This window comes from Salvelinus namaycush, chromosome 21 (genome assembly GCF_016432855.1).
Source record: "Salvelinus namaycush isolate Seneca chromosome 21, SaNama_1.0, whole genome shotgun sequence".
Taxonomy (NCBI): domain Eukaryota; kingdom Metazoa; phylum Chordata; class Actinopteri; order Salmoniformes; family Salmonidae; genus Salvelinus; species Salvelinus namaycush.
The window spans coordinates 6,024,523-6,045,327 of NC_052327.1; the positions used below are offsets into that span (position 1 = coordinate 6,024,523).

At 42.1% G+C, this 20,805-nt stretch overlaps 1 protein-coding gene across 3 annotated transcripts in view; it reads right to left on the reverse strand.

Annotated features, from left to right (window-relative positions):
• Positions 1-20,805, reverse strand: part of ptdss2 (phosphatidylserine synthase 2) — a 41,688-nt gene that overhangs the window by 17,742 nt on the left and 3,141 nt on the right. For all 3 annotated transcript variants that reach the window (XM_039017092.1, XM_039017090.1, XM_039017089.1), the window contains exons 3-4: positions 10,232-10,333; positions 8,713-8,795 (exon numbers count right to left, since the gene is read on the reverse strand). In XM_039017092.1, coding sequence (XP_038873020.1) covers positions 8,713-8,795; positions 10,232-10,333 — 185 coding nt within the window. The remainder of the gene's footprint in view (positions 1-8,712; positions 8,796-10,231; positions 10,334-20,805) is intronic.

Genomic DNA, 20,805 nt, shown 5'->3' on the forward strand with positions numbered 1-20,805 from the left:
CAGATGTTAATGCGAGTGTAGTGAAATGCTTGTGTTTCTAGTTCTGACAGTGCAGTAATATCTAACAAGTCATCTAACAATTTCCCAACAACTACCTAATACACACAAATCTAAAGGGGTGAATGAGAATATGTACATATAAATATATGGATGAGCGATGGCTGAGCGGCATAGGCAAGGGTGCAATAAATGGTATAAATACAGTATATACATATATTTCATTTATTTAACTAGGCAGTCAGTTAAGAACAAATTCTAAAAAAATAAAAATAAAAAATAAAAAAAAAGAACAGCATACAAGACCAAATGAAACAAATCTTTTCCAACATTGTTATAGGCTACATATACATATAGGCTACATATACACCTACATATTAACACATTTTTTATACAATCATCAAAATAGTGTGCTTTAAGCGTAGCACTTATTACATTATGGAGTTCTTAATTTAGCATTTGTTTTTAAACAACTAGCAGCACTCATGTTTTGAACACTCACTGATGTAAAGACGCAGAGTTCCTAAACGTCATAGTGTACCGTCTTTGGTAAAGCCCTTTCTCTCCTCACCAGCATCTAACCGCGCGCGCTAAGTGAGGACACTTGTCACTGGCCATCATGTGCATGCCATGCATAGAGTAAGAGAGGCCGCTTGTTTTATTAAAGGAGGATCAAAGGAGAAAATCGCAGCCTCTTACCATATGGATATTGCACATGTCAATTTCAAATCTGAATTAGATTTACCGTGCAGCCTTACTCTGCAGGCTCAACGAGTCGGAAAACGTGGTTGTCGGTAGACGACCGAGGGGTGGATGGGTTGAGAGCGAGAGAATCCAAGGCCGGGTGTCAACACCAGCCCAAATTCCTGCCCTGCGCCTGCCACTCCCCACCGCAAAAGGCTATGAGAGGCTCACCTCCACCCCTCCATTTTTATATTACAGTTGTGAACGGAACATTCCAGTGTCTGTTTCAGTCACACACTGCTGGGTGCAGCCGGGGGATGAAGCCAGTTCCTCTGTCTCTGTGTTCAGACTGAACCGTTTCACAGTGGAACCACAGGTGGTTCCAAAACAGGCCAATTGTAGTTTGCAAAAGACTGCACAAAAAAGACCCAGGAGTGTGTGACAGAAACTGGGGGATTCTGTTCAAAACTCCTAGTGAACGGGTCAATAGTAGGACTGCACAATTGATCGAAATTGCAATGTTGCCATGTGCAATTTCCATATCGCAACAGGCTGCAATTTTGGGAAAAAGGGTCCCCTGGGAAACTCCGACCAACCCTTTGGCTCCTACCGGGTCACGACAAATTCTACTGTACCTGGTGTTCTCATTAGCCGTCATTCCAAACACCAACCATAGAAATACAATTTGTCTCTATGATTCCAACAGTTCACCTAAGTGTTTTGAGCAAAATCGCAATATTTTTTAATTTTTTTTTAAACGCAAATAGATTTGCCCATATCGCGCAGCCCTAGTCAACGAAATCTTGAACTTTACCCAGTACCAGGATGTTTTTGCCAAAAACCTGGTTGCCTCTACCAGGAGGCTGAACCTTGGTCGCAAGTGGGTCTTTCAGCGAGACAATAACCCCAAGCCCCCATCAAAATATGTGGTTTGAATTGAAGAGGGCAGTCCATAAGTGCAGATGAAGGGTATCTGTGGCTTGAAGGTTTCTGTAATGGTACAAGATCCCTTCCAATGTGTTCACCAACTCATTAAAATCATTTTTGGAAAAGGGCATGGTGCTGTTAAGCATCGCAAGGGGAGGTATTGAAAGATAATGAAAACATGGGTTCAATCATTTTCACCCCTACCTTTGAGAAAATATCACTTAAAATATGAGCATTTGTATAAAATAATGTAATTTCCCAATTAGTTGTGTTGTGACAATATAAGGGTGGTATACAGAAGATAGACCTATTTGGTAAAAGACCAAGTCCATATTATGGCAAGAACAGCTCAAAAAAGAAAGACAAACAGTCCATCATAACATGAAGGTCAATCAGGAACATTAAGAACTTTTAAAGTTTTAACTTGTTATGGATAGGGGACCACATTTTCACGTTTGGATGAAAAGCGTGCCCAGAGTAAACTGCCTGCTACTCAGTCCCAGTTGCTAATATATGCATATTATTAGATTTGGATAGAAAACACTCAAGTTTCTAAAACTGCTTGAATGATGTCTGAGTATAACAGAACTCATATGGCAGGCAAAAACCCGAGAAAAAAATCCAACCAGGAAGTGGGAAATCTGAGGTTGGTTGTTTTTCAACTCATTCCCTATTGAAGATACAGTGGGATATGGGTCATGTCGCACTTCCTATGGTTCCCACTAGATGTCAACAGTCTATAGAACCTTGTTTGATGCTTCTACTGTGAAGTGGGGCCGAATGAGAGGGGAATGAGTCAGAGGTATGGCAGAATGCTCTGAGCTCGTGACGCTCGTTCACGTGAGAGGTAGCTCGCGTTCCATCGCATTTCTGAAGACAAAGGAATTCACCGGTTGGAACATTATTGAAGATTTGTTAAAAACATCCTAAAGATTGATTCTATACTTTGTTTGACATGTTTCTACGGACTGTAATATGACTTTGTCTGAACTTTTGCCTGGACCTGCCCGCGCGTCGTGAATTTAGATTGTGTACTGAACGCGCGAACCAAAAGGAGTAATTTGGACAAATGATGGACTTCATGTAACAAATCAAACATTTATTGTGGAACTGGGATTCCTGGGAGTGCATTCTGACGAAGATCAAAGGTAAGTGAATATTTATAATGCTATTTCTGACTTATGTTGACTCCAACATGGCGGATATCTTCTTGGGTTGTGTTGGTTTCTGAGCGCCATACTCAGATTATTGCATGGTTTGCTTTTTCAATAAAGTTTTCAAAATCTGACACAGCGGTTGCATTAAGGAGAAGTATATCTTTAAATCTGTGACTAACACTTGTATCAATGTTTATTATAAATATTTCTGTTATTTGATGTGGCTCTGTGCAAATTCATGGGATGTTTAAGAGGCAAAGCCAAATGTAAACTGAGGTTTTTGGATATAAATATGAACTTGATCGAACAAAACATACATGTATTGTGTAACATGTTGTCCCGGGAGTGTCATCTGATGAAGAATATCCAAGGTTAGTGATTAATTTTATCAATATTTCTGCTTTGTGTGACTCCTCTCTTTGGTTGGAAAATCGCTGTATGCAGACTAGTTGCTGACCTAACAATGATATGTTCTGCTTTCGCCGAAAAGCTTTTTTGAAAATCGGACACTGTGGTTGGATTAACGAGAATTGTATCTTTAAAATGGTGTCTAATACTTGTATGTTTGAGAAAATTGAATTATGAGATTTCTGTTGATTGAATTTGGCGCCCTGCAATTTCATTGGCTGTTGGCGAGGGGTTCCAGTCCTAGACAGGTTAAAGTGCAGTCGCAAACACCAAGCGCTATGATGAAAAAGGACGATCCAGAGACACCTCTGCTGCAGAAGATAAGTTCATTAGAGTTAACGGCACGTCAGAAATTGCAGCCCGAATAAATGCTTCAGAGTTCAAGTAACGGACACATCGCAACATCAAATGTTCAGAGAGTTCGTGAATCAAGCCTTCATGGTCAAATTCCTGCAAAGAAACCACTACTAAAGGACACCAAGAAACACAAGCAATGGACAGACCGGTGGAAATCTGTTCTGAGTCTAAATTTGAGATTTTGGGGTCCAACTGCCGTGTCTTTGTGAAACGCAGAGTAAGTGAAAGGATGATCTCTGCATGTGTAGTTCCCACCGTGAAGCATGGAGGTGATGAGATGGTGTGGGGGTGCTTTGCTGGTGACATTGATTTATTTAGAATTCAAGACACACTTAACCAGCATGGCTAACACAGCATTCTGCAGCGGTACACCATCCCATCTGGTTTGCGCTTAGTGGGACTATCATTTGTTTTTCAACAGGACAATGACCCAACTAGTGTTGCACATTTTGGGGAATACTCAGAGGTGGAAACTTTCCGTGGGAATTAACGGGAATATATGCAAATGAATATTAACTTCTTGCGAATATAGGGGGTGCTGTTTCGACTTAGCATAAATCGGTCTTCAGATTAAACGGCTTCCTACTCAATTCTTGCTCGTACAATATGCATATTATTATTATTATTGGATAGAAAACACTCTCTAGTTTCTATAGCCGTTGGAATTTTGTCTCTGAGTGAAACAGAACTCCTTCTACAGCACTTTTCATGACAGGGAGTGAGATTTCAGAAATCTTGGCCCCTGTTCCCAGGTCGGTTGTAAAGTCCCTGTAAATGCTATGGAGAAACAAACACTGCCTACGTCTTCCTCTGGATGTCAGTACGTGGTGACGCTTTGAATGGAGTCGATTGCGCAATCAGGGCCTCTATAAAACACCAAAGACCGGAAGTAGCTTTCTTTTCCTGCCTGCGCCTGACGCACGATGGACATCGGACTTGCCTCCTTCCAAGCTGTTGTTTAGCCAGTAATATTTCTCCGGTCATGTTTTTACTCGTTATAGGTGTTAAAAACATCATAAGGTAGTTAATTTGAACCGTTTTATAGCAATTTATATCCGTTTAGGGCGATTTTATGGCATTTCTGTGTGATGCACTTTGAGGAGCTGGGCACTTTGAGTGCATGGTGAACGTTAGTGGCCATTTCGACGGGACAAGAGGACATCTTTCGACCAAAAGACGATTAGACCGGAGAAAGGATTCATTGCCCAAGATTCTGATGGAAGAACAGCTCATAGTAAGAACTTTTTATGATGATAAATCGTGTTTCTGTCGAAAAATGTTAAACGCTTATGCCGCCATTTTGTTTGGTGTAGCTTCGCTTGGCGCAACCTGTATTGAAAAGTAAGGATAATTTAAAAAATGTAATTCAGCGATTGCATTAAGAATTAAATTGTCTATCAATCGCTGTCCACCCTGTATTTTTTAGTCAAGTTTATGAGTATTTATGTATAAGACTAGATCACTGTCTAATATGGCGCCCGACATTTTCTGACCAGCTTGGCTACTTTTCTCATTGTCTAACCATGATTTTGGTGGCTAAATATGCACATTTTCGAACAAACTCTATATGTATGTTGTAATATGATGTTACAGGATTGTCATCTGAAGAATTCTGAGAAGGTTAGTGAAAAAATTAATACATTTTGGTGGTGATAATGCTATCGCTCTTTTTGCCGTGAATCAATGCTGGGGTAATGTTTGCACATGTGCTATGGTAATATAACGATTTATTGTGTTTTCGCTGTAAGACACTTAGAAAATCTGAAATATTGTCTGGATTCACAGGATCTGTGTCTTTCAATTAGTGTACGCTGTGTATTTTTAAGAAATGTTTTATGATTAGTAATTAGGTAATACACGTTGCTCTCTGTATTTTTTCTAGTCGAGTTGTGATGGTGGGTGCAATTGTAAACTATGATTTATACCTGAAATATGCACATTTTTCTAACAAAACCTATCCTATACAATAAATATGTTATCAGACTGTCATCTGATGAGGTTTTTTCTTGGTTAGTGGCTATCAATATCTTTATTTGGCCGAATTGGTGATAGCTACTGATGCAGTAAGAAAATGGTGGAGTAAGAAAATTGTTGTCTTTTGCTAACAGTGGTTAGCTAATAGATTTACATATTGTGTCTTCCCTGTAAAACATTTTACAAATCAGCGATGATGGCTTGAATCACAAGATCTGTATCTTTCATTTGGTGTCTTGGACTTGTGATTTCATGAACATTTTATTTTATGATATCCCTGTAACTTTAGGCTAGGCTATGCTAGTCAGCTTTTGTGTTGGGGGGGATCCCGGATCCGGGTTAGGGAGGCGTTAGAGGTTAATAACATTTAAATGTAGATGTAGTTTTTAAATGTAGCTTTTTGCAGTGGATATATTTACCATATATGGAGACAGAAACATAAACCTTCTACAGTATCATAAGTATACATTGCAAATGATTAATACTTCCAATAGAAATAAAAAAACAATTTAGTTACGAATTGAACTTTAAATGAGTTGATTCTTCGCATGGGATAATTTCACTGAACAATAAAAGAAATGGTATATTGAATGATCCCCAATTATCCATTGCATCTCCCAAAAACGTTTTCAACATACATCTGTAAAACGATAGTCTAGAAACTAAAGCTTTGGTTGTCTTCCTCTCAGGCTTCCATGTCTTCTCCCTGATCCTCCTCAATGTCCAACTCTTGGCCATCAGTCTCTGAGGCCTCATCTTCACTGTCACTTTCCAACCTTGAGGATGGCTCGATGTCAGGCTCAAAAAGGCTCAAATTTGCCCAGGTGGCCACCAATTTTTCAACCATTTGCTCACTGAAGTTGGTTACGACGCCAAACTGCAGTCAGGTCAAGACCCTGGTTGGGATGACGAGCACGCAGATGAACTTCCCAGAGACGGTTCCTGACAGTTTGTGCAGAAATTCTTTGGTGTACAAACCCAGTTTCATCAGCTGTCCGGGTGGCTGGTCTCAGGCCATGCCGCAGGTGAAGAAGCCGGGTAGTGGATGTCCTGGGCTGGCTTCGTTACACTTGATCTGCGGTTGAACGTACTGCCAAATTCTCGGAAACGACATTGGAGGCAACTTATGGTAGAGAAATGAACATTCAATTCTCTGGCAACAGCTCTGATGGACATTCCTGCAGTCAACATGCCAATTCCCTCAAAACATGAGACATCTGTGGCATTGTCTTGTGTGCGTGCACCTGCACATTTTCAAGTAGCCTTTTATTGTCCCCAGCACTCGGTGTACCTGTGTAATGATCATGCTGTTTAATCAGCGTCTTGATATGCCACCCCTGTCAGGTGGATGGATTATCTTGGCAAAGGAGAAATGCTCACTAACAGGAATATAAACAAATTTGTGCACAAAATTTGAGAGAAATAATTTTATTCAGTATAGATACACTATATACACACACACAAGCATGTGAACACCCCTTAAAATTTGTGGATTTGGCTATTTCAGCCACACCCGTTGCTGACAAGTCTATAAAATTGAGCACACAGCCATGCAATCTTCATAGACAAACATTGGCAGTAGAATGGCCTTAGTGAAGAGCTCAGTGACTTTCAATGTGGCACCGTCATAGGATGACACCTTTCCAACAAGTCAGTTCGTAATACATACATTTTTAATAAATGTATGCCCTGCTAGAGCTGCCCCGGTCAACTGCAAGTGCTGTTACTGTGAAATGGAAACGTCTAGGAGCAACAACAGCTCAACCGCAAAGTGGTAGGTAACAAGCTCACAGGATGGGACCGCAGAGTGCTGAAACGTGTAAAAATAGTCTGTCCTTGGTTGCAACACTCACTACCAAGTTCCAAACTGCCTCTGGAAGCAACGTCAGCACAAGAACTGTTCGTCGGGAGCATCATGAAATGGTTTTCCATGACCGAGCAGCCGCACACAAGCCTAAAATCACCATGTGCAACGGCAAGCATTGGCTGGAGTGGAGTAAAGCGCGCCGCCATTGGCCTCTGGAGCAGTGGGAATGTGTTCTCTGGAGTGACAAATCACGCTTCACCATCTGGCAGTCCGACGTACGAAACTGGATTTGGCGGATGTATTGTAATCCCTATGTAATCTGACGGAGTGTATGTAATCTGTATGTATTTCACACACAGCCGGTATAGTCTTCATGGCCCACTCGATTATAATGTAATTCCTATGTAATCTGATGCAGTGTATGTAATCTGTATGTATTTCACACACGCCGGGATAGTCTTCATGGCCCACTCCATTGTAATGTAATCTGATGCAGTGTATGTAATCTGTATGTACTTTACACACAGTCGGGATAGTCTTCATGGCCCACTCCATTGCTGTGCCTCCAAACATCTATATTGATCTAAAAGCAGACAGGCATTCTTTCTTTCCCCACTAAAGACATTTTCAGAGGAAGAAGAACATACCTGCTCTTTACACCCTAGTATCTCTATTTGCACATTCATCATCTGCCCATCTATCACTCCACTGTTAATTGCTAAATGGAATTACTTCGCCACTACGGCCTATTTATTGCCCTACCTCCCTAATCTCACCACATTTGCACACACTGTATATAGACTTTTCTATTGTGTTATTGACTGCATGTTTGTTTATCCCATGTGTAACTCTGTTGTTTGTGTCGCACTGCTGTGCTTTATCTTGGCCAGGTCGCAGCTGAAAGTGAGAACTTGTTCTCAACTGGCCTACCTGGTTAAAATAAAGGTGAGATATAAAAATAAAACACCGGAGAGCAATGCACCATTAGAGAGTTTGATTTAACACCTGTGCTTGCCACGGCAGTTGGCAACTTTTTATGGTTTGACATGTACACAGTGCTGCTGCAGCACCACCACCTTTGAAAGCAGTGACTCACCATATCTTGGGAAGAATATGATAGGGATGCCGCTTTTCGGTTTCACAAAAGCATCAACTTCCTCTTTTCTTCTTTCAAAGTTTAAAAGTGACCATGTTGACTCACTAGCGGTGTCTCATTGGACAGGATGTTGTTTTGCTGAGAGCGTGTCCCGTATCATATGTCAATGCACTTAGCCTACGTATCAAAAGGCTTACACTGTCTGCAACTTCTGAGGACTGGCAGGCTCGTATTAACTGAAGTACAACAGCATGGAGAAGCAGAAATGTGAAGGGTATTTGCCCTGCGGGTGGAGGTTGTGTTACCTGGATGTGGTCTGGTGAACGGGCCATCTTTGGCTTGTGTCACTCCAAAGCAGAGGAACACAAGGATGCTGGCCACGATCCCTCTGGTAGAAAAGCACAAGCAGACTTAAGTAAATAGAACAATTAATGATAAACTCACATACAGCTCAGTCCTCTTTACAGGACGACTAAAATATACTTTTAGAATATTATGACATCTAAATACATGGACTGGAATACATGGTTTGCATTGAAATATCATTATTTGACCAATGTTTTGGCTAAAGAGCATAAATCATAATTTTACTTTCAACACTCCTTAGAGGTTGTTCTGTAGGTCAAGGTGGGTGAAAGAGCAAGTTTGAGAGGTCGAAGACCAGGAAAGTTAAGGACAGGGCCCAGGCAAGCTGAGTATATGTGGCATGCTCGCTATAAGGCATTCAGGGTTGTATCTCAATCCACACAGCCTCCTCTCCCTTCACCACACCCATCTGAGAGACCTGGATCGACACAGACAATATTGCAAACGGCATTACGCCTAGGAGGGCATGTGTGCTTTTATCCATCATGTCCTTTCAGATCAGTGCACATGACTGAAGAGGCGACAAGGTGAGAAAGCCCAGGTGCGTGAGTCAACCACCCCCAGGGGATCAGTACATTCAGGTGAAGGCTTTCAGCCAGGCATGCAGTAGGGCAGTGCCGTCGGTTGTGACCCGGGGGGGGGGGGGGGGGGAGAGAAGTTGTAGCGGGCTCTAATCTAATCTGGGCCTCGCTGACCACGGCAAATCCCGTTAATGACCGTCGGATTGTCAGTACAGATAACAGGAATAGCTGGTTGGGGTTAACTCCTAAGTAACGCCGGCACGCATACTACACACAGAAACAAGCGTGCAAACACACTTCCTCTGTCTGAAGACTCCCCAATGCTGCCAAATTCCTCTGCTCGCAAAACTCACTGCAATTGCTTAAGACCATGCAAAGGCTCTTAAAGTTCTTACTTACATTATAGTCCCAAAATGTACAAAAAAAAGTATATGTTAATGACTAGTACCAAAGCAGGGGGGTGGGAAAAGAAACAGTCCTCTGCTCTCCGAAGCATCCATTAGTCAAAACCTAGCTTTTCCCCCACATTATATCTACGCCTTGCCATCTTAGATGTATTCTCCAACAGCCGTTAATATTTAATATTTAAGCGCTGGCCATCTCTTTCATAATAGTGCGATTTCTACTAGGCTTCACAGCATCTTCACGCTACAGAACTTAGTACGAGTTGAGCACGTATTACTACCGTGCAACATATATTTTGACATTTCAAAATAAAGTGCTCAAGAACGGAACAGTCCAAGCTAAAAAATAAAAGGAGGAACCTAAAAGTCTGTGTGCTGACTTCGCTACAAGCCAGCTGGGCTGAAGGTGACTGGCTGGTCGGAGGCGGAAGTGACTCATTTGACACAAGCAGTCGTGACTAAGTGCGTGTAAGTGCATGATTATACAGGACGTCATGGAAGAGACGGCGTGAGTGCGTAACCGAATGGCTGACCTTTTAGTGTTGTACGTCGTATCCTGGGGTGTCTCCTCCAACAGAGTGACATAGACCAACACGCATGTGAGAATGAAAAGCACAGTGACTGTATGTGCTCTCCTGCAACGAGAGAGAGGGAGGGTGAGGAGAGAGAAAGGCAATCAATGACAGTGTGGCAAGTAGAATCAGCAACATTCATTGGCTGGACATGCAATGAGCAGAAGTGACTAAGAGTGTGTGTAAGAGAAAGTTGAGCTTTTTGGGCGAATTCAGTTCAATGACAACAGATAGTTAATTTCCACTTTGCCATGCATGTGCTGATACTGGGCTGTTATACCATTCCTCCATACAGCATCCTAGTTTGAGTACACTTAAGAGAGTTCCCTTTTCTCCACAGTTAAGTGTGCTGCATAGGAACAGGCCACATTGCATGTTTCAAGTATGCACACACACACACATCTACAGACACTGATTACCCAAAAAGACTGGTAGGGGCAGGGAAAAGAAAAAACAGAGGGAATGTTAATGATAGGTCGGAGGTTGTTCAAGAGGGTAAATGGTGTGAAAGAGCAATAGAGGAAGGAGGGAGAAGGGTGGAAGAACGGGAGAGGACATTGAGCGCAGGGGTCACAGAATCCCTCTGAGGTACGACGCCTGTCTGCCAGCATTCTTGAAAGAGACAGGGTGAGCATAGGGCTAGGCGATATATCCAATTCATTAAATTCATTTGGACTTATGTTTACGCGCGATATTCCAAACGCAATTTATTTAATTTTTTTTAAACGAGCGTTTATGCCCGCTTGTTCTCATGTGGTCTTTTTGGGCTCATCTCCTTCTGTGCTGGGTGCACCTTCCCATTTACACCAGAGATCTGTACACACAGTGCCTTCAGAAAGTATTCACACCCCTAGACTTTATCTACATTTTGTTGTGTTACAACCTGAAGAAGTTAAAATCGATTGAATTGAGATTGTGTCACTGATCTATACACAAAATACCCCAGAATGTCAAAGTAGATTTTTTTTTTTTTTTACGTTTACAAATGAAAAGATGAAATATCTTGAGGCAATAAGTATTCAATCCTTTTGTTGTGGCAAGCCTAAATAAGTTCAGAAGTAAAATTTAAAAAATTAAAAAGTCTAAATAACTTGCAAGGACTCACTCGGTGTGCATTGATAGTGTTTAACATGATTTTTGAATGACTACCTCAGCTCTACGCCACACACATACTGATAATTGTAAAGGTTCCTCAGTCAAGCAGTGAATTTCAAGCACAGCTTAAACCACAAAGACCAGGGAGGTTTTCCACAAAAGGGCATCTATTGGTAGATGGGTAAAAAAAAAAAAAGAAGCAGGCATTGAATATCCCTTTGAGCATGGTGCAGTTAATTATACTTCTGATGGTGTATCAATACACCCGTCACTACAAAGACAGGCGCCCTTCCTAACTCAGTTGCCGGAGAAGAAGGAAACAGCTCAGGGATTTCCCCATGAGGCCAATGATGATTAGAACGGTTAGAGTTTAAAGGCTGTGTTAAGAGATAAAGGAGGATGGATCAACAACATTGTAGTTACTCCGCAATACTAACTTAAATGACAGAGTGAAAATGAAAGCTGTACAGAATAAACATTTTTAAATTTTTTAAAATGCATTCTGTTTGCAAAAAGGCAATACTGTAAACATTTTGGCAAAGAAATTAACTTTCTGTCCTGAATACAAGGCGTTATGCTTTGGAAAATGGAAAACTTGGTTCAGTCTGCTTTCCAACAGACACTGGGAGACAAACTCACCTTTCAGCAGGACAACTTTCACAGTAAAGTCTGCACTTGTTGTATTCGGCACAAGTGGCAAATAAAGTTGGATTTGAACTACCTAAAACACAAAGCCAAATCTACACTGGAGCTGCTTACCAAGACGACATTGAATTTTCCCGAGTAGCCTAGTTACAGTTTTGACTTAAATCGTCTTGAAAATCTATGGCAAGACTATAAAATAACTGTTTGGCAATGATAACCAACTTGACAGATCTTGAAAAAATTTTTTTAAAGAATGGGCAAATATTGTACAATCAAGGTCTGCAAAACATAGACTTACCCAGAAAGACTTGCAGCAGTAAACTCTGCCAAAGGTGATTCTAACATGTATTGACTCACAGGCTGAATACTTATGTAATAAAGATAGGGTTTACTTTTCCATAAAGAAAACAAAAACAAACATTTTCTCCACTTTGACATTAGAGTATTGAGGGTAGATCATTGACAAAAGAGACAATCAAATCAATTTAATCCCACTTTGTTACAAAACGTGGAAAAAGTCAAGGGGTGTGAATACTTTGATGGCACTGTATACTGACGAGATGCTCATGTATTCGCCCAAACAATGGGAACCATTGTCCCAGAGGCAGGCAACAAGCTTAGGTCCAAAATATGCCCATAGAAACACACTGGGGTCATTTTGGACAGATTTTGGCAAGAGTGAAACCTCTACACCTCTTCCTCTGTTCACACACACACACACCCCCCCCCCCCCAGCCCCTCCCGGTGCCACTCAAAACAACAAAGATGAGATCACTTTTCCCTCTCTGACAAGTGGTTTCAACTCGCTAATTGCATTTGAGGTTTGGTCTGGGTCATATGGACACCGGAACACATTTTACTGTAACAGAGAAGATAACCTTTACTCCTCAAAGCAGACACTACTAAAACGGGAAGATTCAAATTAACATTGATTCTGGAAATTGAATGCTTAAATTTGTCACACATGGCATTGCTGTACCACGTACCGCTAGAAGCATTTTAGCCAAAGACTGTTATACTACCTGTCAAGTCTGTTTTATAAATGTGCAATCATTGCGAGAAATAAGGTAGGCCACTTGATTTCAAATCTGAACAAAGTGGACAGGCTAGCATGCTATTCAAACAGTTGGAGACAGACAGAAGGGTGTGTATGACTATTCAACTGTTCTGCCTTGTTAGCTAGCAAATAGATCTAAGTTGGCTAAACTTGAAATATAAAGATCAGCTAGCTACTGATTAGCACGTGGGCTTGTGATTGAGAGATAGAAAATTGACAAAGTTGTCAAAAACAATAATGCCTGCTGCAAGAAGTGAGTCAATATTAGTGAATGTGGCAGGGCTTGAAAACTAATAGACTACGAAGGGAAACCCAGCCGGGAGCTGCCCAGTGACACGAACCTACCAGACGAGCTAAATGCGGCAATCAACACTGAAGCATGCATGAGAGCACCAGCTGTTCCGGCCGACTGCGTGATCACGCTCTCCGTAGCCGATGTGGGCAATTCAAAGCTGTGGGGCCAGACGGATTACCAGGACGTGTACTCAAAGCATGTGCGGTCCAACTGGCAAGTGTATTCACTGACATTTTCAACTCCTCCCTGACCAAGTCTATAATACCTACATGTTGTTTCAAGCAGACCACCATAGTCCATGTGCCCAAGGAAGCGAAGGTAACCTGCCTAAATGATTATCGCTCGTAGCACTCACGTCGGTAGCCATGAAGTGCTTTGAAAAGCTGGTCATTGCGCACATCAACAGCATCCTCCCGGAACCCTAGACCCACTCCAATTCACATACCGCACCAACAGGTCCACAGATGAGGCAATCACACTCCACACTGCCCTTTCCCAGCTGGACAAAAGAAACACCAATGTGAGAATGCTGATCATTGACTACAGCTCAGCATTTAACACCATAGTGACAACAAAACTCATCACTAAGCTAAGAACCCTTTGACCAAACACCTCGCTCTGCAACTGGATCCTGGACTTCCTGACGGGCCACCCCCAGGTGGTAATGGTAGGCCACTCTAATCCTCAACACTGGGGCCCCTCAGGGGTGCGTGCTTAGTCCCCTCCTATACTCCCTGTTCACCCACGACTGCATGGCCAAACACGACTCCAACACCATCATTAAGATTGCTGATGACACAACAGTGGTAGGCCGGATTACCAACAATGATGACGGCCTGTAGGGAGGAGGTCAGAGAACTGCAGTGTGGTGCCAGGAAAACACCCTCTCCCTCAATGTGAGCAAGACAAAGATGCTGATTGTGGACCATAGGAAAAAGCGGGCCGAACAGGCCCCCATTAACGTCGACAGGGCTGTAATGTCCACATCACCAACAAACTAACGTGGTCCAAACACACCAAGGAGGTCGTGAAGAGGTCACAATGTTACATTTTTGCAGTTCTACTACATGATATCTTTCAAAAAAGGCCCATTAGAAAGGATGACCAACACATACTGACCAGCTCATGTTATAGACAGAAGCGTGATACATGGCAGATCAATCCAAACTCCTCTTTGCATGTCCAGCCAATGCATTATCTCAGCCAATCATGGCTAGCGGGAAGATTCCTGTCTTTTTCCGTGGCTAAATCAACTAGGCTCAATTTAAAAATTGAATTCGTATTTCCAGATGGAATACAAGTTCGTTATTAGGCACACGAAAGTTCCCATGTTCCAATAGGCATTTCTTCCCCAAAAAATGCCTTTTGATTAAAAAAATACGTTTACGTTCAAAATGGCTCCTGTGAAGTAGTGACACGCAACATACGCCTAGTTTCCTGAAACAAATCACATTTACATAAGAATTCAGACCCTTTACTCAGTACTTTGTTGAAGCACCTTTGTCAGCGATTACAGCCTTGAGTCTTCATGGATATGACGCTACAAGCTTGGAACACCTGTATTTGGAGAGTTTCTCCCATTCTTCTCTGCAGATCCTCTCAAGCTCTGTCAGGTTGGATGGGGAGCGTCTCCAGAGATGTTTGATTGGGTTCAAGTCCGAGCTCTGGCTAGGCCACTCAAGGACATTTAGAGACTTGTCCCGAAGCCACTCCTGCATTGTCTTAGGGTCATTGTCCTGTTGGAAGGTGAACCTTCGCCCCAGTCGGAGGTCTTCATCAATGATCTCTCAGTACTTTGATCAGTTAATCTTTCCTGACTAGTCTCCCAGTCCCAGCCACTGAAAAACATCCCACAGCATGATACTGCTACCACCATGCTTCACCGTAGGGATGGTGCCAGGTTTCCTCCGGTCGTGACGCTTGGCATTCTGGACAAAGAGTTCAATCTTGGTTTCATCAGACCAGAGAATTTGGTTTCTCATGGTCAAAGTCCTTTAGGTAGCTTTTGGCAAACTCCAAGCAGGCTGTCATGTCCCTTTTACTGAGGAGTGGCTTCCGTCTGGCCACTCTACCATAAAGGCCTGATAGGTGGAGTGGTGCAGAGGTGCAGAGATGGTTGTCTTTCTGTAAGTTTCTCCCATCTCCATAGAGGAACTCTGGAGCTCTGTCAGAGTGACCATTGGATTCTTGGTTACCTCCCTGACCAAAGTCCTTCTCCCCCGATTGCTCAGTTTGGCGGGACAGCCAGCTCTAGGAAGAGTCTTAGTGGGTTCCAAACTTCTTCTATTTAAGAATGGAGGCCACTGTGTTCTTGGGGACCTTCAATGTTGCAGAAATATTAATGGTATCCTTCCCCAGATATGTGCCTCGACACAATCATGTCTCAAAGCTCTACGGACAATTCATTCGACCTCAAGGCTTGGTTTTTGCTCTGACGTGCAATGTCAACTGCGGGACCTTATTTAGACAGGTGTGTGCCTTTCCAAATCATGTCCAATAAATGTACTTTACACAGGTGGACACCAATCAAGTTGTAGAAACATCAAGGATGATTAATTGAAAACAGGATGCACCTGAGCTCAATTTCAAATCTTTTAGCAAAGGATCTGAATACTTATGTAAATAATGTATGTTTTTATATATTTCTAATACATTTGCAAAAAATGTAAAAATAAATTTTTGCTTTGTCATTATGGTCAAAAGTTGAGAATGACACAAATATAAAATTTTCAAAGTCTGCTGCCTCAGCTCATATGATGGCAATTTGCATTTACTCCAGAATGTTATGAAAAGTGATCAGATGAATTGTAAAGTCCCTCTTTGCCATGCAAATGAACTGAATCCCCAAAAACATTTCCACTGCATTTCAGCCCTGCCACAAAAGGACCAGCTGACATCATGTCAGTGATTCTCTCGTTAACACAGGTGTGAGTGTTGACGAGGACAAGGCTGGAGATCACTCTGTCATGCTGATTGAGTTTGAATAACAGACTGGAAGCTTCAAAAGGAGGGTGGTGCTTGGAATCATTGTTCTTCCTCTGTCAACCATGGTTACCTGCAAGGAAACACGTGCCGTCATCATTGCGTTGCACAAAAAGGGCTTCACAGGCAAGGATATAGCTGCCAGTAAGTTGCACCTAATTCAACCATTTATCGGAACATCAAGAACTTCAAGAAGAGCGGTTCAATTGTTTTTGGGCCTCAGGGCGCCCAAGAATGGACAGCAAGCGCCAGGACCGTCTCCTAAAGTTGATTCAGCTGCGGGATCGGGGCACCACCAGTATAGAGCTTGCTCAGGAATGGCAGCAGGCATGTGTGAGTGCATCTGCATGCACAGTGAGGCAAAGACTTTGAGGATGGCCTGGTGTCAAGAAGGGCAGCAAAGAAGCCACTTCTCTCCAGGAAAAATATCAGGGACAGACTGATATTCTGCAAAAGGTACAGGGATTGGACTGCTGAGGACTGGGGTGAAGTCATTTTCTCTGATGAATCCCCTTTCCGATTGTTTGGGGCATCCGGAATTAAGCTTGTCCGGAGAGGACAAGGTGAGCGCTACCATCAGCCCTGTGTCATGCCAACAGTAAAGCATCCTGAGCCCATTCATGTGTGGGGTTGCTTCTCAGCCAAGGGAGTGGGCTCACTCACAATTTTGCCTAAGAACACAGCCATGAATAAAGAATGGTACCAACACATCCTCCGAGAGCAACTTCTCCCAACCATCCAGGAAGAGTTTGGTGACGAACAATGCCTTTTCCAGCATGATGGAGCACTTTGCCATAAGGCAAAAGTGATAACTAAGTGGCTCGGGGAACAAAACATCGATATTTTGGCTCCATGGCCAGGAAACTCCCCAGACCTTAATCCCATTGAGAACTTGTGGTCAATCCTCAAGAGGCGGGTGGACAAACAAACTCACAAATTCTGACAAACTCCAAGCATTGATTATGCAAGAATGGGCTGCCATAGGTCAGGATGTGGCCCAGAAGTTAATTGACAGCATGCCAGGGCAGATTGCAGAGGTCTTGAAAAACTCTGCAAATATTGACACTCTGCATCAACTTCATGTAATTGTCAATAAAAGCCTTTGACACTTATGAAATGCTTGTAATTATAATTCAGTATTCCATAGTAACATCTGACAAAAATATCTAAAGACACTGAGGCAGCAGACTTTGTGAAAATAAATATGTGTGTCATTCTCAACTTTTGGCCACAACTGTAGATTGATGAGGATTTTATGGTGTGTAATCCATTTTAGAATAAGGCTGTAACGTAACAAAATGTGGAAAAGAGGAAGGGGTCTGAAAACTTTACGAATGCACTGTATATCGTGAGTCTCCCATAAGTTTGAAAAAAATTAATCACATTTTTAGGCCAAATCGCCCAGCCCTAGGTGAGCTAGTGAGTTTGTGAGAGACACAGAGAGAAAAATAACAAACGATTGAGTTGGCTTTGGCAATATTTACAAAATGTCCTATCAATACAGTATCCTTGAATTGGACATGTAAAGTGATGGAGGGGGAGGGAAAGGGATAACGATAAATATAAATGGAGCATGGAGGGGAATAAAGAGCTGCGGCATGCCATAAAGGGAGGTGTTGTATGCGGATCGCATAGGCCTGATATGACAAGATGGTGATGTTGAGTCATGGAGCGGGCATGTGGTTTTGTTGTTCTCCCTCTAATCCGTTTAGCGTGAGAGAGCCTCTTGTAGGACTTCTGCCGAACAAACCACTGGGGAGAAAAAGCTTGCTGGGACATCCTTCCATGCAGGCACCAAACAAAGATCAGCCCACTCCAATTGACTAGCTTTAAGGCCTAGCCTCTCTCACAGTCCACTATTCACTTGGTAGTGTCGTGTCTTCGGTGAAGTGAAAGGTTTCTAAAAAAGATCTAGAAAAGGTCAAACTGAAAAGCAATGCGTACATATGTATTACATATTCACCCCCGCCGCTATGAAGCACCTCAATACGATCTGGTGCAACCAATTACCTTCAAAAGTCATACAATTAGTTAGATTGCACACAGTTGGACTTTATTTAAGTGTCACATGATCTCATATACATATAATATAGACCGCACACAGGTACAGTTGAAGTCGGAAGTTTACATACACCATAGCCAAATACATTTAATCTCAGTTTTTCACAATTCCTGACATTTATTCATAGTAAAAATTTCCTGTCTTAGGTCAGTTAGGAACACCACTATTTTAAGTGAAATGTCAGAAAAATAGTAGAGAGAATGATTTATTTCATCACATTCCCAGTGGGCCAGAAGTTTACATACACTCAATTAGTATTTGGTAGCATTGCGTTTAACTTGCGTTAAACGTCATTTCGGGTAGCCTTCTACAATAAGTTGGGTGAATTTTGGCCCATTCCTCCTGACAGAGCTGGTGTAACTGAGTCAGGTTTGTAGGCCTCCTTGCTCACACGCTTTTTCAGTTCTGCCCACAAATGTCCTATAGGATTGAGGTCAGGGCTTTGTGATGGCCACTCCATGGGGACAGAGATCTTACTTTTTGGAGAAATGTCCTCTGGTCTGATGAAACAAAAATAGAACTGTTTGGCCATAAATGACCATCGTTATGTTTGTAGGAAAAGGGGGGATGCTTGCAAGCTGAAGAATACCATCCCAACCGTGAAGCACGGGGGTGGCAGCATCATGTTGTGGGGATGCTTTGCTGCAGGAGGGAATGGTGCACTTCACAAAATAGATGGCATCATGAGGACGGAAAATTATGTGGATATATTGTAGCAACATCTCAAGACATCAGTCAGAAAGTTAAAGCTTGGTCGCAAATGGGTCTTCCAAATGGACAATGACCCCAAGCATACTTCCAAAGTTGTGGCAAAATGGCTTAAGGACAACAAAGTCAAAGTACTGGAGTGGCCATCACAATGCCCTGACCTCAATCCTATAGAAAATTTCTGGGCAGAACTGAAAAAACATGCGTTAGCAAGGAGGCCTACAAACCTGACTCAGTTACACCAGCTCTGTCAGGAGGAATGGGGGAAGCTTGTGGAAGGCTACCCGAAACATTTGACCCAAGTTAAACAATTTAAAGGCAATGCTACCAAATACTAATTGAGTGCATGTAAACTTCTGACCCACTGGGAATGTGATGAAAGAAATAAAAGCTGAAATAAATCATTCTACTATTATTCTGACATTTCACATTCTTAAAATAAAGTGGTGAATCTAACTGACCTAAAACAGGGAATTTTTACTAGGATTAAATGTCAGGAACTGTGAAAAACTGAGTTTAAACATATTTGGCTAAGGTGTATGTAAACAGTTATTAAATGTATTATTCCCATGCATAACAGAGATATACAAAACACACCTGCTTTTCCATGACAGACTGACTAGGTGAAAGCTATGATCCCTTATTGATGTCAATTGTTAAATCCACTTCAGAATCAGTGTATAAGAAAGGTAGGAGACAGGTTAAAGAAGGATTTTTAAGCCCCGAGACAATTGAGACATGGATTGTGTATGTGTACCATTCAGAGGGTGAATGGGCAAGACAAAATATTGAAGTGCCTTTGAACGGGGTATAGTAGTAGGTGCCCGGCGTAGGGCGGTGACTGTATTACCGTCACACCGCCGGTCACAAGTCATGAAGGCAGTCAAATTCCATGTGACCGTTTAGTCACGGCAATCAGACTACTCCGAGCTCTGATGCTGCTGATGGTCATTAGTGGCCTACTAAACTTGCTAACTGCCTGGTAATCAGCACTCTATTGTGCCGCTAATCACTCGGACATCAATGTAAACGTAATCGAAAAGGCTATGAGAAAAAAAGAGTGATGGCCTCTATTAAAAATGAGGGTCCCATCAGAAGTCATGTAGGCTAGGCCTATTATATTCATTTCTCAACTTCCCTAATATTGAGCAAATATTAAATCACATTGCTTATCTTTACAACATGAGTATAGCCTACCTAGCTGGCATTAAGATTAAAGAACACAAGAAAAGCATCCTCTATTCGCTATTTAAGTGCATAGATGACATGTATTTTTCCCCCTGCCCCCATTTCAAGACAGGTGCATGATAATAGTCCATTCTAAATCAAAACTAAGTTCACACAGAGCTGAAGGAATTTTGAAATTAATAAAATGGGCAAATGTTGCACAATCCAGGTGTAGAAAGCTCTTAGAGACTTGCCCAGAAAGACTCACAGCTGTGATCACTGCCAAAGGTGCTTCTACAAAGTATTGACTCACGGGTTTGAATAGTTATGTAAATGAGATATTTCTGTATTTATGTTCTTAGACATTTTAGCAAATGTATTGAAAATGATTTTCACTTTGTCATTATGGGGCATTGTGTGCAGATGGGGGTGAGAAAAAAATGTCAATTTTGAATTCAGGATGTAACAACAAAATGTGGAATAAGTCAAGGGGTATAAATACTTTGAATACACACTTTTACACT